We start from the raw sequence: 17,254 nt of genomic DNA, 5'->3' as shown, positions 1-17,254 counted from the left end.
GCATTTCATACTACCCACATGGCAAACAAGACTAGTGTAACTTAACGACGATAGCAAATACCGAAGCAACTACTATCACTGCCATCAACGCCACGAGCCCCAACCCAACTTAAAATAGCCGAAAAGACAATTATGTTACTGCCGTCCTTTAGACCACCTACCGGCTTCCGCCAGTGCAATCCCTCCAGTGTTGTCCGGAAGGTCTTGTATCCCACCAATATGGATGTCATCGTTTTGGTGCTGCTTGTAAGGACCGGATGCATTTCCAAAGCTGCCGTTCTGTTGTCTACTCCTTTTCCGCCTCCAGGAAAACAGGAAGTACCCCGCCACCGCAAGAACTATTACAACGCTGACAGTAACGCCAACCGCGATCGCGATAGTTCCGGTGCGCCCCTCCTCAGGAGTTTCGCCGCCACCAGTTTCCGACGGTATTGCGCCGGTCCCTGTCCTCGAGCTAGTATCCGTAGTAGAGCTGGTTTGCCTCGGGCCTGTTTCTGTGGCAAGCGTGACCAAACCGCTACGAATGTATGGTTCGAGATCGCCTTGGAACTCTGCCAGCAAATTTGTTGGTTGAGCGTTGAGAGGGAATAGAGAAAAGTCTGACGCTTGATACTTGACCCTAATTGGAAAATGCACAACCGAATGGCCCTTCCGTAGGTCCGTGGTATAGATTTCTCCATTCAGTTGCTGAAATTCAACAACGATCGCGGTTGGAAGGGGTTGGTAGCACTTCGCGACGGAGTAGTCGTTGTCGGTGAACTGAGACTGGGCTATTGTCTTGGGTATAAGGTTTAAGGGACCTTCTTCCTTGAGGAGGGTGTAATCCTTCATGCAACAATATGCGTACATAGTCCGGCTGACATACATCTGCGACGCAGTAGTATAGCTGTCCGGGCATATCCCCGGGCTATAGAACGTTTGTGTACCCCTCTTTCCGGCCCCAACGATACTAAAATCTTTAGGCCAACACTCCTTCAAGGCAGTCGCAACGCCTGGCGGTGGGCCATTTACTAGAACCGCATCTGGCACCCATGTGCCGAGAACTCCGTAGTAATACTGGGTTGAACACGATTTCGGAGGGATGAATTGTGTTGTGAGAGGGTACGATGTGGTCGGTGTCGGGCTTATAGCGCTACTTGTGGTTCGGGCGGCCATGCCTGGTGCAGTTGTGGTGCCCCAACAATCTTATCGTCTGGATAGCTATCGATAGACAGTATGGTTCCCGCTTCCCGGTTTTTTTTTTCGCCGCTCGTTGATCCTATTTCTTGCGAGGTTGTGTTATTCGAAATCAAAGCACGAAGAACCCATTGCTTCTGGGTATTGGTGGTCACCGTCTCCTTTTGAAGCTTCTGTCATCAAATTTCAGGAGTTTTCTAACGTTATGGTAATGAATTCACGATCATCCGCATTCTGGTTAGCCTCGGGCCCGGGCTGGTCTCGTTGCCAGCCCTGGCCAATTGGACAATTTTGTTGTTTTTATTTGACCGGGGCATCCTAGGCTGCCACCAGTCATGAAACTTATGCTGAGCCGCTTCAATGATGAACAACGGCGAAGGACTCTTCAAATAGGAAACGTGTCTGTAGCGAAATTCTCCGACCCTACTATCTTCCTCCGTCAGTGCGATTTGAAATTTTCGGGGCCACGCCGTTTATATGTAAAGACAACTGCCATAAGCCAAGCGAAAATTTCGGAAACAACTCAATAACGTTATATTAGGATGCCAGCGCTAGTCGGGAGCCGGGGTTTTGTTCGGGGCCCACACAAAATCCTGCATCAGTCACGAAATGTTCATCGCCATCCCAGCGCAGATTGCGAAATATATACGATGGGAGAATTCTTTAACTGGAAGGTGGACTTGTTGTAAATTGAAGAACACATAGAGCTGTTGCATTTTTTGCGTTGGTATTATCCTGGTACGAGGCAAGATTTTATACGCGATTAATCATTGGTCACACAATCAGATAATCAAATGATACAACAAGCAGTAATCTCAAATTTTGTATGAAACTAAGCTAATTCAATGTCAAAAATGACTGTGTAAAGATGTTTTAGAATACAAGAGCCTTCCCGAGGCTAACCTATAGAAATACAAAAATATGCAAGAAGGGGATGAAAACGCTAGCAAAACAATTGAAACAAATATTTAAATTGGGATCTGGCATAAAGGGCATAATTAACGAATGAGAAATAGATTTGACGGAAAACAAATAAAATAAATGGCCAAGGCGAAGGCCTGAAACTCCGAGAGACCGCACCGCAGGATCGCTAATGCTGAAAGGCTGATGTATATAAACGCTAGACTTTGGCTTTATGTTTGACGGCCGTTAAACTCGTAAAATTCGCACAAGAGCGAACCAAGTAGCCGTGTCGGTCTAGTTGGCTAGTAACCGCCGTAGCCATACTGAGGTTGGCCATAGGCATGACTAGCGGGCTGACCGTACGAGGATTGGTGATAGGTTCCCTCTCCATAACTTGGATATTGGCTATGGGTATATTGACTGTAGTCCTGGCCGTACTCTCCGTAATGTTGATTAACAGAAGAACTAGCTTCGTAACTGTATCTTTCATGATAGCTGGCCTCATCTTCGTCCAAAGGATCGTACTCCGGGGAGTTCGAATCCCCTTCGGTAAAATCACCACCTTGTAGTCCACCCGATGAACCCCCACCGCTAGAGCCTTTCTTTCTCGGCATATGTTTCTTACTTGTTCGAACCGAACATGGCAAATTCCTCAGCACACATCGGTCACACCGGTCTAGGTCATCCTGGCTTTCTCGGCACTGTAAGAGCTACTTAGCATATTTTTCTCGTAACTTAAGTGAATCGTTGTTCTCGAGGGGACTTACCTTTTGGCGGGCATCACGACAATAGGAACATTTCCAGAATTCTAACACTCTCCCCTGCCTCTCTTCTGGGGTGGGTTCGGCGAGTGTGCATGTGTATTTATACCTCTTGCAACGATCACACGTAGCAGGGTCAGCTGAAGAGAAATCGCGAACACACTACAATTTTGAATCTCACGTTAGATTTGCACAGTCGAGACATATATGTCACTCTCGCTATAGAAAATTCAATTGGGAAAACTCACGGCTTGGCGATCATGACGGCAGCGCCAACACATTGTGTTGCTTTTGGGAGGCATTGTGATAATTATGGGAGGCAAACAGACGATTGAAAATAAAAAAATGAAGCGAAGATTGAGAGAAGATATGAGCGATGGATTATAGGCCCTATGGCTTAGAAGGCGATTGTTCTCCGTAGTTTTGCTTGATTCTTGCTGATATCTCCATTTTGTAGTGATTATAAATCGTTCCTTATATACAGAACTTAGCGCGCTGCGGAACTGAGGTCTATATGAGTGAGGATTGACCCTGCAACTCAGGTATTGTGGGGATAGGACTAATCAAGCGATGTACCTTGATTGGGGATGCGGCTGCCAGGCTTTCCGAAGCTACGAAAAACATTCTGGAGTGTACCCTTTGCGACATAGTACGAGAACCATCCCCGCTATACAGGTTTTCGGTTTGTTCAGGAAACATCGACACTTGCCACCACAAGCTGAGCAGGGAGCTGCACTAGCCAGATGAGTAACCCAGGTACACCAGGAACTTTCATTATGTTGTGGGTCTCCTTCACGAGGGAGGTTGACCCAACCCTCATGCTAGCTACTCCTGTAAGCGAAAACCAATGGCCGGTGGAAAGTTGGTTGCTCCTAGGTGCCCTCCAACATGGTGGCGCTTTCTGGTATGATCGAGCTAGCTCAAAGCTACACACTTCCGACGCTGAAAAGGGAAGAGCTATATGCGATCGCGAAAGCTCAAAAATATGAGCCGTGTAAAGCGGAGCTTGCATGGGAAGCTTGATGCTAAATTGGCGCAATATTCGGAAAACATATGGTTGGTTTCCCTGCAAGGAAGTTTGACATGGGTGAGGCTGACCACATCCATAACGAAACTTGTACCGCACCGCCTTATCAGGGGCTGTAGGGCGCCACTATACCACAAGTGGCTTGAAGCTAGTCAATCACAGCCGCATGCAGCAACTACCAGTCAACGGCCGACCATGGGTTATATGCCACACAGATTTGCGGGTCGACGTGCCGCATTTCTTTCTGATTTCGTCGATGTATTCCAATGAGTCTAGTTCGTCAAAAGTTTCCCACATGGAGCCGTCAATTAGTTGCTTTTGTGGGTGAATAATAACAACTTTCAATAGCAATAAATTGAAGCATGGAAAACTTTCAGCCAGTTGTTCGGGCCACACCGGGCACTGTGGTGACTAGTGGGCCAGCAGCCGTCTTGTTTCTAGACTGCGTAGCGACCATTTATCCTTAACTAGGATCAGCCTTAGTCCGACTCTCAAACAAGACACTGGAACCCTGACCATGTATGCCGCATCGCAAACCGGAACCGGTGGGGCCATGTGCATACGTATAGAGCCAGCGCCTCCCGGATTAGCTTGACGTGTGGTCCCGCCTATCGTTTGTAGCTTTATTTTCATATGTCGGCTGTCGGAAAAGTTTTCCTGACCTTGTTGTTCCGAAAGTTCAAACAAAGATTCATACAACCTTAACTGATTGGCCGTAGAGACTTAAACTTGCCGTCTTTTCCTGTGTACGTTCCTGCATAGTCGATCATCTACATTTAAAGCTTAAATTGCTTTTGACTAAAAGCTGCATGCCAGGAACAGGGGATCAGCAATACAATAGTCATCTATTATTCGACGTTGAATCATGCTTCGCCAACAAAGCAAAGGCGATACTCAATAGTTCCGTATGTTCCCACAAATTTTGATCCAATTGGATTCCAGTTTAGCCAACAACTTCATCTGCATATCTAGAAGCGTGCAACCTAAGATGGTAGCCTTCGCGTTGGTTGCATTAATACATTCGAAAGAATTCAAATATGAAGTATATTGGTCTGCGAAATATAAGCGTTAAGCCAGTATCACCAGATCTCCGGCGCATAATCAACATCATATCCTATGTGCTAGAGCCGAAAACTCCGCACCTCATGTGAGGTTATGTCTGCGGGTTAGTACTGGGCATAACTTGCTGGCAGCTGGCAGATGAATGGTCAGCTGGATACGGGTGTGCAATGCATGTTTCTGAGGTGTAACTTCCAATGCATTTCCGTGCTCAACCACTGGACCCGGCCTAGCTGTTCGGACATTGCAAATAATGAAGACCCCAAGTCTAGATAAACTTTGTGGAAGCACACTGGGACTGCCTGAGGCCGACACGAGATGCTTCGTCATCGAGAACAGGAAATACACCCTGGGATTAATTCACAGGGTATCACTGAATCAGAGGGGTGTCGCATCGAGGGTTACCCCAAAACGGGCTCAGTATCATATATTCCAATCGGCCAATCTCGCAGAGAGGGTTGATAGATTCATACTGTAATTTCGAAGCGAACCCGCATTGAAATCAGGTGGGGCATCTTGAGCAGGACAATGAAGTGGATACTCAGCTAGTTCTTGATCATGTCTGCATAGCCAACTTCAAGAAGTTTCTATATTCCATTGAAAATACCACACGTTGGGGCTGTTCTCTCTCATTCTTACCAAGCATGGTTCCTTCGAGCAAGGGCAGGACTTCGGTTCTCACAATATCGATAGTTATCTGAATGCAACCGAGTCTCTGTAACCTGAGAAAGATATCGATGCTTGCATAGCCTGAAAAGCAACTGAGAGGACAAAATCCTTGGAGAGGAAGCGATAGCCCGGGATTTCAGGCCAAAAGAGGTGTAGCTCCTGCGATGCCGACCTCGTAGACGGGAGAAATATTGCTTTGTTCGTCGCGCAGCCATGGCTTAGATTACGCCCGGGAGCGGATCAGCTGCGTAGATAGTCTTTCAAAAAGTAATATTGCACGAATATTCAGATGTGGTTTAGTGACGAAAATAGACGTATGGCGATTCCCCATAATGGAAACGATAGTATAGAGGACTAAGATAAATTTCAGCCCCTCGGGAAGCCTTAAAGCTAGGTCGTGGCAGCAGTATTGCCAACTGTGGGGTTCGATCCTCGGGCAAAGTTGCCGAATATAATCTATGACATCGCGATGTGGTGTTAACTTTGCGTGTTGTCGCGTCTGTTCCGATTTCAGCATGCGCCAAGATATGCAAAACCATGATTCTTAAGGCTTGTTGGGACAAACCAGACACAAGAATTTGCTCTAATTTTTGGCCCAAAAATACCCGCACCTGTGTCATTTCTTAATGGAGAATTTAGAAAGTCCACAGCTGCAGTTAGATTGCGTCCAGCTTGGAACGGTCGCGGTTGCAAGAAGATACAGAGTGTCACGTACCGGCTAAGACGGGACTTCCCCTCACTCGCGTCATAATCCCTCATGACAGTCCATTCTGCGGGCAGCTTTGCTCTTCTTCTGGCAAAGATAATCGATTTCGAGCTGAATGGCGTTGCGCTAGTAGAGTGGGTCTATTCCGAAGTGCGCTGTCCAATCATTTTCGTGGAATCCCACCTTTTTTGGTGGGTTTCATGCTTGATACCATCCCATCCGTTCTTCCGCCTGGGATACATGAGGATCTCCACTATTGCCATGTTCAGGAGTAAAGCTTAGATTTCAGAAGCTGCAAAAAACGGCGTCCAACCCTGGGGGCTAGCATTCGTGGCTTCTTTTTCTAGAACCCATGTGGACGGTATCCACTAGGCCCGTTGCTGGACTAAACTATCACCGCATGGGCTAGGAAAGTACGAGCTCGAGCTCGAGCTGCAACTCTGATGGCGGCGGCTCATACTCAGGTTCCGCACGGTGCACCGAATGGACACAATTACGTAAAACCAATAGTCTAGCCCCAGAGATATGGCTACGAGCGCCCATCAAAAACTTGGTGAGTTCTCCAGCTCCTAAGCATTCGCCACACAATCAGCCACTCAAGCCGACAATACCCATTCCGGGCACAAGAGCGACAAGGCTGAAAATTCCACATAGTCGTGCACACGAAGAGTAGTTGGCAACACAATTCCGCTATTTTGTATTAAGCTGAGTAGAAGTTTTCCGGTGTCAAATTAGTTCTGACGATTAGGATAATTTCGAAATTTCGGTGGTGTTGTTTATACGAATTGAGGGTGAGGATCACCATCGTCGGATTCTTGTAATAGGTACCAATAATTAGGTGTAATATCAAGATATCCGCATGCATGCCTGCTAATTTTCGGTTCCAAGGCTGTACTGACCATGGCTCGATTAATTGAAGCTTGGTTCATAATATAGTAAATTGGGTTTTAAATCTATCTCGGCATCCGACGGCGGGGGCCGAATAGGGTAATTACCTTGGCTAGCTGCAAGATCTCTCGATAACCGGTAGTTTTGGGCTAATTAAACGAGAAGGTGTACAGGGGAGATGCATGATGCCGTTCTCTATTGGCAAATACAACAGTGGATACCTATGGGTACCTCTGGAACTGGAAAGACTGCGTGCTTGCGGAGGCTAACCACGCTACTTCGTGAGGGTTTGAATATAGATAGATGATTGGTTGATCGATCTAATAGCATATAATGCTGGAAAGCTTGGTAATCCTGTACAAAGCCCCACCTTGCCACGGTGGGTGTCGGTAAAACGTGGCCCGAGTGTCGCCAACAATCTCTGGATCGCACTCGGGATAAACCCTTGAAATTTTACAAAACAAGGGGCATGTTTCGGGGACATGCTTGGTCCTGCACAAGCTGCTCTGGAGACTCCTGCGTTGATGATATCGCTTCGGACCTAAACTCTGAGCGAATGTCTACGACGCGGGAACTTAAAAATGTAGGCTGCGACAGACATTCTAGTGCACGTTGAGAATCTGGAGTGCATATGAATGCGGCAAGGCCAGAAAGTGGAGACAACAAATGGAAACGATGCATCGAGAGTAACTAAATAGTACAAAGGCACAGTCATACCATACACGAAGCAAGATGTACCTTTCACCCATCTACATGGGTGGTGCCACATTGGCCACCTGTGGAAATGATTCAGCGCCCAGAAATTATAAAACCAGGCCAAATAATACATTGCAGAAGAAAGACGCTTACAAAGGAAAAGAACTCAAACAGAAAACCCTAGACTCGCTAGTCAAAGAATCAAAACTAGAAGATTAAATGCAAGATGCAAATCCTTTTCCGTCCCAGTCGGTATTATCCCTTGTACAATATGCCAGCAAATTCCTAGTCCAACCAACCGCTTTCTATCCATATCCAAATCATAAACTCCGAGCCAATGTATGGTGCAGGAGACCCAAGGAAAAAATGAGGCTTTAGTAAAAAAAAATACGTGTGTGGGTACCCTGCTACTGAGGGTCCTCGGTGGCGGGAAAATCCCGTCTATTGGCGCATGAACAAAGGGCTGTCAGAATAATCTGAGCTTCCGGAATCGGGTGAAAAGGGGGAGGTGTAGTTCATGTGGTACATTGGGTGTGAGTAATGCTCTTGCCATTGGGCGTTTGATTCAGTTCCCCATTCATAGACGTCTTGATCCTCGTAGCCGGTAGTGTATTCGTACTCAGCCGTATACTCCGCATATTCGCCGCAATCCGCAATTGAAGAATGACAATCGCTCCCGCTGTCTTGTATCGAGGGCCCTCTGCTATTACGGGCGCGAGAGGGTCTTGTTGGAGGTGAGCACTGGCTTCCAGCTGTTCGCGCGCATCGGTCGCATGGATTTGGCCAAGGGCCATACGAGAATGTACACTGTTCATGGTTTTCATCAGCGTTAAGGTATCAAAATATGCTAAGATTCCGCAAAACTTACAGTCTTGTGGTCTCGACGGCATTTCTCGCATTTCAAGTCATTAAGAACTCTCTTCTTGCGCACCATGGGTTCAACCGAGGGATCCGTGGAGCAATGGCTGTAGTTGTATTTATCGCATCGGAGGCAAACCATGCTTCCATCGATATCATCAGGCTGTCTCAGGCACTAATCCACAATGTATTAATCTCTGGCCAGAATTAATTATTTGAAGTCCGAGAGCCACCAAGTACCTTCTGCTTATCCCGCCTGCAATTGTTGCAAATAAGAGTATCCCGTCTTCCGCGCATATCGGGTCTGGAGGCAGATGCTTGAGAATATGAAGACATATAGAAAGTTTGAAAAATGTAAAAGCTTGTAGAGTTTGAAGGTCCGGTATCGAAAACTCGGTATATACCTGAGCTATTTAAATGCGGCTTTGGTGTGCTTGGTGGCTTGACAAATGGAGTTATGCTCGCGTATCGAGATATCTTATTGAATAGGAAAGCTCGCTTGTTGATGGTTGTGATGATGATATTGAAATTAATTGAAACCAAGATAGCGGGATGGATACTTATAAAGATTATTTTTCGCCTCATGGTACGCACATAGGACCTAACCGGCCCGCATTTCTGGGATTTAGCTTCCGTCGAAGGTGTCAAGCTGGCGTATAGCGCTCAACGTTGAACGGGACCTTTGGTTCCTGCATACTTTGAGGTAACTGGCTCGCTTGTTTGACTAGCATAAGGCGAACTACAGCCAGACACAAACCAAAGTCCTGAAAAGTAGCCTCGACAGTACCCGAATCACCTCTCCCGCATTTTAGAGCCACAATTCAGGTCGCACCATTAATGAGCCCGGTGTGAAAGACCAAGGGTTCATGTTCATAAATTCCCCGATTGCGACGCATGTCTTATAGCCCTGCAGAATGTGATAAGTCCCAATAACTTGGGTTTGAAAAATTTTCTGGAACCGGGCATGCTCTAGGCTTTGCACGCGTCATAAGTAACTTCCTAATATTCCTGGGCTTCAGGTTTAGAGTGTCGGTGTGGAGGGTTTCTAACCGGTTGGTAGGCTGAGCCACCTTGTTGTGCAGATACCAGTGCACAGTGCATCCGGGCCTTGGCTCGATTTGGTCTTAATCCGACCCCACGAACACTCTGGTACAATTTCGTGCACGAGCAAGGCTGTCCCTGCTACTCTCAGCCCTAGACATATGGAGGGATATCGGGAAAGGTTTCAAACATTACGTTAGGCCGAAAGGTCTCAGCTTCAATTTGCCAGATCGTCGACGACAATCTCCAACTTTGACGACTGGGGGACCTTTCATTTCTTATTGTATGCAGATCCGACCTATAGAGCAATGCTAGCTGGGTTGGTTTGTCACCCAGGCTTTAGTCACCCAGACTTGCTTTAATAGAAACTTGTAAGAGCCAGGGCAAAACCTTGGCACAAGCCTCTTGGGAGAAATGCCGCAGTCCGTAAAATTCAACCGAACAACCCTCATGGCAGGAAAGACTAACCGATAAGACGACCTGGTTGCTTGCATCGCTAGCGCACTAATAATCTGCTTTTAGTCAATCAGAGCCTTTAATCACCAATCACTCATGCAATGTTCGGTTCGTTTCGGACTTATGTTCCCCGTTCTGGGAAATTTACCGAGTTTTAGTGCTGGTGTCGACAGCAAGGGTGGGACAAGCAAGCAGCAAGCACTGCAGTTCTGCAGCAACTCAGCTAAGGAGTTCAAATGCTCAGCTCGCCTGGTGAATTTATCCTGCGCCAGTAATGTCGGCATTGTTGATCACGCTATTGAGGTTTTCTAGTTCGACGCTAAACATCGAATTTGATTGACCTTTTGAAGCTGCCCCTGGCGTCGACTAGGACAATATAGGCAGCACAGATGGCTTTGGCTCGTGTTGAGGCTTGCAGTGGGACGGAGGAACTTCCGAACGCGAGCTTCGAAAACCAGAATAGAAGCCGCAGCTGCTGGTTATACCGAATGCTTGGCTTTAGCTTTCTTTGTAACTAAGAAGAAATGGTATCTCTATCACATTAGGGATATCTATGTATGTTTGATGTCATATGGCTCAGATTTCAGCTGCGGGAGATTGTTCCAGCGAGTGTTTGAGGCAAGTAAAACGGCGACCGGGTAGAGTCTCATTGGCTGTACTACCGAGCCACACTAGCGGCACTTGTGAGGCGAGTGTGTGTGGCACACTATTGGGTGCCACATCTGCCGCCACGGTGAGGCGCATGCCTACATCGAAATGCAGAATGCCTTCCAAGGCGGAAATAATCGAAAATAGTATGCTTCAAACCCTTTCCACATACAATATGCAAGTTGTCGCGGTTCGGATCTCTCTTATCTAATCATTTTTGCAGGATACTTGGGGACCAGGCGAGTTTTCGGCGAAAGTTACCTACTCTTGCTATGCGGGAGATCGCCTATGGCCAAGGTCATCCAATCGTCAACTAACCCGCAATACGATCCCTGAATAGGATGACAGGCTACCAGCACAGTATGTGCCTTACCGCTAATCAGCTGCATATTGCAGTAGAGCCGGAAACACGGGAAGGTGACAACTAGGTACTTCAGCTTGAGGCTTTAAATCTTATATGGAATTCAATAAACGGCTTGAACTAGACTTTGTGTTGTTCCACCAAACTGACGTTGGAGCAACGCAAAAAAAAAAAGCAACAGTCCTAATTGAGAAAGTCGCAGATTGGTCTTCCAGCCAATCATATTGGTAGACCAGGATGAGCTTCAAGTGATGTGTGCCTTTAAATGACCGGTTCTATGCACTGCAATACTGAAGTTGGAACTCGGCGCTAGAATGTCAACTTTAGGGAATTTTAAGCTGCTTGGTATACGGTAGGATTATTGGCGGTGTTGCTCTAGCGTATCTCTAGATTTGTACATGCGATTGGTTCGATATAGTACTAGTACTATAGTATCCAGCACAAATATCTCCCGCTGTTTAGCCTGGTATAGGTCTTGTGACTTTCCAGCGAATTTCGAGACACCGGAGCTGACTGGATTCGGTTAAGTAGCACCAAGTCGTTCCGGAACATAATAACATTGATAATATACTTACGTGCTTTGGTGACCTTCGAGGGGGACCGGGATATCGTAAGGCTCCGAGACTGCTCTAAGACTTTAGAACCCGCCTTTCTTTCTTCCTGTTGCACCCTCGCAGACATCAGGGCCCTGGATGACTGAAGAAATGATGGTCACTGGGAAATCAGCAAGGTCTTGCCTCAGCTTATACAGATCGGTTAATTATTCCGGTTATCCGTTCGCTTTAGGAGTCGGAGGAACCGTCTATGGGCCAAAGTTTTACAAAGAAATGAGGCTACATATACGAGGTCCAATCAATTTAATATTTCCCTATACTGGTTTGATCTTACTTAGGGTAGATCTATATAGAATAGCGATTATTGCTTTCCAAAGGGTTTCACCAGTTAAACATATGTTTTTCGGATAGCGACAATGTGCACATTCAACGGTTGGAAATCTGTGCGTAGAGTTACCTGTGGAGGGAAAGATATATGCTACTAGGTGATAGTGGCAGTTTCTGTTCAGTCCCGCATCTACGGCCAGGGTTTCTAGTAAAAATACAGTATCAATACGAGTCAGCTTCAAAATTCGAACCGCGGGTACTCAAATGGTGGTTCCATCCATTAACGTTGTCTCGTACTGAGGCCTGGTTGCCATTGGCATTATCGACAATAATTCGAGACATACTAGCTGTCCACCCGTACCCGGCAAGCGCTACCAACGATCAACGCCACCTAATATCAGTCCGCCCAGGATTCCATGCGTGTCTACAAGAGTATAGAGCGGAGCCAATTCCTCATTAATCGATTTATGACGAAGAGTTAAAGTCAAGAAGGCCAGAAGATATCAGGGTTGAAGCTCAAGTCTACCTCGAATCTAATTGGAGAAGTTGGAACTAGACTAATGTAATTGTATTATGAGATAGAAATTAATATTTACAGCTGATCGGTACCGTTGAACTGCTAAGGATCCGCTGAACCGGAAAAAGTTAAATTACCTACAGGGAGGTAGGAGCAGCGGGATATTCACTGCCAAGCAGACAATGAGCAGTTATAATAGCGTCACTAGCTGCCAATATTGAATTGATGTGAGGCTGCGTACTATGACAGCCATGATAGTTTTGTTCAATTTTTTGAAGATGATCGGTTGTTTTCGTTCACTGTGTGCCCGGTTAATGGACAGCCTATCGATAACGGGGTTCAATACTATGCGTATATGGCGCAAGGTACTAAGTCTCTATGAGGAAGGCCCTGAAATTAATTTGTACAGACAATTCCGTCTCGACTATATACCGTAAGCGGAACTGTGGTTTTTAGCAGCATTGTCTCTCCGTCTCTCGTGAGCCCCCTACAATTTCTACCATTTCAATTTCCTGTACGGGCTAGTTCTAACCAAGTGTAGCTATATTGGCCATTATTATGCGCCTGTTCTAGCGCCCCTATTTATTAATTTATGGCCAATATATAAATTCTAAAGTGGGGCCTTTTTAATTGACCGCTGCAGTCAACACTGATAGTTAGAAGAATTGTTGGAGGAGGCTAAAGAGTTAACATAATTAACTCTATATGATACCTAGGGACGTCTGGACATGACCAATTAACCCTTTTCTCGTAGTTAAATTAAAAACAACTCTCGAGTTTTCTTCGGTTACAAAGGGTGGATTGAACAGGGGAGCCTTGCGTTCAAGAGAAAAAAGTTGATACTGGCAGGAGCAGAGGAATTCGAGCAGAACGAATCTAGACCATTTCTCTACATGTATGAACCCCATTGAACTATTTTGAAGTCTGTACCAAATATCAGCCATCTCCCAACGCGGACGAGCGTAAATATTTTTGCCGTAAACGCCTATCACTGATGCATGACAACTCTAACATGCAGCAATAACACGCACTAACCGTGAGGGAGCTCGGCGCAGTCGCAGTCGGACCGTCCCGAGGTCCCACTACTATGTCACATCTGGCTGGTGATTGGCTTGGCTGTAGCAAAATGACAAAGCACTGCGGGTAAACTCAAACTGCGAGAACGACTCATCTTTCTGAGGGCATTAAATGGTTGTGGATACTGGATATTTCATCCTCTCTGGGATAGATGCCCCCAGCTTGGGGGAGTAGGGACATGTTTTGCAATTTAATTGGCTGGCCAATGATGACAAGATAGCTCCGCGCCGTATGAAACGAGGAAATGATAACGATTGAATTTTTTACATGCTGAAGTTGGAGAAAACGGACTGAAGGTTGTCGACAAATATAAAGGCCTTTGGACCGCACCCTAGCGGGTTATAATAGTAGAAATGGGTACCTAGTCCTAAGCCTCGTGTGACTCAGACCGAAAGATTTCTTGCCAACTGAACAACCCATACTACTGCTAGTAAAAATATATCCTATAAATTAATCCTTATGACTGCAATCGTTTTGTCTTTAGATAGCTCCTTTAACTGCATCCCTCGTTATCTTCATTTATATATCCAACAAGCGCAACACAGTTGCACAACTTGAGGTTCGGGATCTTCTGTGACCTCATCTTCCAACTTCTCTCGATGTCTGGGAGAGAACCGTTACGTAGGCGAGGCCTTGGCCTATTTGCTGAAAATACCCTACTAACTTGAGGAACTATTGTCTACGAACCAACATGCGGCTTTGTAACATTGGAGGGTCGGCCATTATCGATTGCAACCTCGGTGTTAATGATGGCAACACTTTTCTGGGCCTGGTGCTGTGTTGATTTTGTCGTATATTGACTTTGTGAAACTGGTTTCGATGTTTAAATTTCAAATATTTCAATACCGCTGGCTGCTCCTCCGTACATTGGTTAGCTGATAGGCTGGGAGGTTAGGGCTATGGGAACACCGAGATCTCTATTCGGCATCTTTGTGAACCCCCCAGGCTAGACGCGGAAAACAATTGTAAAGGATGGCTGTAATGTGTAGTACCGCAGGTTGTAAGTTCACGTTACATTCGCTTTCAGAACAAAATCTTGCAAACCTTCAAGCGGCCTAAACCTGAAGCTTCGAGGGAGAAAAAAGGAAGAAAATTTGAAGATCCTACGCTTATAGGTTGGAGAAGCGAAAAGATAAATCGCAGATCTAGATCTATAGAGTTTTGGTGGTCAATTACTGACGAAATGTCTGGCAAACGTTGGGCTTGTGGTTTCCACCCCGGATATCCCGAGACGAATTTCCGCCAATAAAATATTGCTTCAACGTTCTTTAGTTATCCATTTAGACATCGATGCGACCTAAGCTAGCGATAAGCTGTTTCCTCGAAAGCATCCACACTCATGCCGCTGCCTGCACTCCTACTCTTCGCGGACCGAATTTGGTCCCACGACCGATTCAGCTACTTGTAAGCTCACCGCCTTCCGATTCTCAAAAACACAGCTCTCGTTTTAAATGAGCCGATCCCTACGATATCAGATTACTCTACATGGCATTTTTACCGCCGTCGAAATATGTGGTATGGACGGTATATCTTATCAATGCGTTTTATACACGGACAATACTTGTGGGAACAGAAATATCGAGCATACCAACGAAATAGAACATAGCACAATAATACCCGATATTAAGAATGTTTATAAATTGTTTTTCAGACCAGAATAATTAGTGGATTAAGGCGTTATGGGATGACGATGACCAACAGCAGCTTATTAAGTCTTATCAATGTATTCCGAGCACTTCCGATGACTACGAGGCATTTACGAAGAGCGGTACCAATACTACGAGTACTACGAGTGAGAGTGCAAATAGTGGGGCCAGTGCGACAACGGAGGTTGTTGATGTTGCATCTGAAACCGCAACAGTGAGTGGCGATCGATCGCAGAGTAGTATATTCTACAAGTTTGCGTCCCATTGAGCTAATTTTTTGATAATAAGAATACTCCAGGTGCAAGTTCGTCACATATAGAGGCACGGTTGGCGGGTGCGTTGGCAGGTGCAGGGTTCGTATTGATAGTTTTGTATATCTAGTTCGCAGTACATAGTCATATGATGTTGTCTTGCTCTATTTGATGTGGACTGATTGGGAAGTAGAGATTGCTGTCTTGCCAAGATCGAGGTAAATTTAACATCAATGCAAGACAGTGTCTATGTTATAGCTCTAAATATAGCGAACACATATGAAAGAAATCATATAAGAATATCCTAAACATTCCACCCGAATCCAATTTATACAATCCGGCCCTTCTGACATATACATCCCCGAGGTTGCTATATTTCGCAAAGAGAGAGCCGCCGCCCTCTAGCAGTTGTAGTAGCACCTAGCGCTGTTGTAGGTGCCTCCTAATTGATAGGCCCTCTCGTTACTGTTATTGTCGGAGTACAAAGTGACATATCCACCCGAGCAGTCACCGCTTTGGTAAACAGAGCAGCTGGTGAACTTTTTGTTGCTGCCGTAAAGCTTGGCGGCGACGGCTCCACTAGTGAATTGGAGGCAGGTGCCCTTGCAGTCTGGGTTTCCGTCCTTGACGACGAGGCTGTAACCGGTATCGTGGTAAAAGGCGTACCAAGCAGCGGAAGCGCTATGGGCCATCATGGCGACGAGGGCAATGGTTGGGAGTTGGAAGTGCATTTTGAAGATCGAGGTTCTAGTATTAAAAAGTTTTGTGAGCTATTTCCTCAAGCCGGGGATGAGACTAAGTGTGTGCTAACTTTGGGAAGTGGCTTGTTATATTGATCTTGAGAGTAAGAATGCTTCTTTGAGTTTTTGTTATTGTAGAATGGTTCTCTTGATTGTAGCTCTGGTTGCTGCTGAATTGATGTCTGGAATCGAGGAGGGATAGGAGGTTTATATACACAGTCTGGCAGTAGGAAATTTCTTTTGATGCTATTCAATTATACTAATATCGCAGACAAGGTTTCCATGGCTTCTGAAACACGAATATACGATCTTCGCCTTTCAATAACTTCGCCTCTTTAAGGTCATTTCTAATACACTCCGATATCACTTTGCGTCCTGACGTGCATTCTGAACCGAAGTGCTAAGTAGTTGTTGAGGTTGCAAATTCCAACACAGGTATTTACAAGGGTATCACCCCTGCACAGCCGAACATATACAGAAGTGCTTATGGGTACCGCGGGTTCGGCCCGTCGCAAAATTCTGCAGTGTATGTGCGAAGACACGCGTATTTGTTTGGAGATCGACCGGATAGGCTGCCGGTATGTGGACGGCGCCCGGTCGGGGACTTTTGCAGCTATAGGAATGGATTCTTTGAGATTGCACTAGAAGGAAGACTTGGTAAGTAATAGAGAATGATGCGTGCCGCTTATTGCCGGTGTCTAGGAAGCCTGAGGACAAAATTTCCGACAAGGGAATAAGCTTAAGCATTGTAACGTTGATTACTTATCGCCAATGTCATGGGGTTGGTTGTAAGTATACGTTAACATCGCGAGTTGCCGAATAAGGACCATTGAAGCTTTCTACAAGTTCAGTCCGCTGCTATACGTTCTTTTCTGACATCAGATCCTATCAAT

The 17,254-nt window shown here is 45.9% G+C and overlaps 5 protein-coding genes across 5 annotated transcripts; 1 reads left to right on the top strand and 4 right to left on the bottom strand.

Annotated features, from left to right (window-relative positions):
• Positions 1 to 135: 135 nt before the first annotated feature.
• Positions 136 to 1,155, bottom strand: DFL_000440 (uncharacterized protein; the record flags this gene model as incomplete). The annotated part of the gene is made up of 1 exon (XM_067633487.1): positions 136 to 1,155. One exon carries the CDS (start codon positions 1,153 to 1,155, stop codon positions 136 to 138), a length of 1,020 nt encoding a protein of 339 aa, XP_067494976.1.
• A 1,226-nt stretch (positions 1,156 to 2,381) lies between these two features.
• Positions 2,382 to 3,142, bottom strand: DFL_000439 (uncharacterized protein; the record flags this gene model as incomplete). The annotated part of the gene is made up of 3 exons (XM_067633475.1): positions 2,382 to 2,780; positions 2,847 to 3,002; positions 3,089 to 3,142. 3 exons carry the CDS (start codon positions 3,140 to 3,142, stop codon positions 2,382 to 2,384), a joined length of 609 nt encoding a protein of 202 aa, XP_067494975.1.
• A 5,184-nt stretch (positions 3,143 to 8,326) lies between these two features.
• On the bottom strand, positions 8,327 to 9,040 carry DFL_000438 (uncharacterized protein; the record flags this gene model as incomplete). Its single annotated transcript, XM_067633464.1, has 4 exons — positions 8,327 to 8,348; positions 8,412 to 8,692; positions 8,754 to 8,918; positions 8,984 to 9,040. The coding sequence occupies 4 exons, from the start codon at positions 9,038 to 9,040 to the stop codon at positions 8,327 to 8,329; spliced, it is 525 nt and encodes a 174-aa protein (XP_067494974.1).
• A 5,974-nt stretch (positions 9,041 to 15,014) lies between these two features.
• Positions 15,015 to 15,751, top strand: DFL_000437 (uncharacterized protein; the record flags this gene model as incomplete). Its single annotated transcript, XM_067633453.1, has 3 exons — positions 15,015 to 15,128; positions 15,390 to 15,584; positions 15,659 to 15,751. 3 exons carry the CDS (start codon positions 15,015 to 15,017, stop codon positions 15,749 to 15,751), a joined length of 402 nt encoding a protein of 133 aa, XP_067494973.1.
• A 271-nt stretch (positions 15,752 to 16,022) lies between these two features.
• On the bottom strand, positions 16,023 to 16,352 carry DFL_000436 (uncharacterized protein; the record flags this gene model as incomplete). The annotated part of the gene is made up of 1 exon (XM_067633442.1): positions 16,023 to 16,352. The coding sequence occupies one exon, from the start codon at positions 16,350 to 16,352 to the stop codon at positions 16,023 to 16,025; it is 330 nt and encodes a 109-aa protein (XP_067494972.1).
• Between the last annotated feature and the right edge of the window lie 902 nt (positions 16,353 to 17,254).

The sequence above is a fragment of the Arthrobotrys flagrans genome (genome assembly GCF_004000055.1).
Source record: "Arthrobotrys flagrans strain CBS H-5679 chromosome Unknown unitig_15, whole genome shotgun sequence".
NCBI lineage: Eukaryota > Fungi > Ascomycota > Orbiliomycetes > Orbiliales > Orbiliaceae > Arthrobotrys > Arthrobotrys flagrans.
This window is presented reverse-complemented; position numbering and strand designations above follow the sequence as displayed.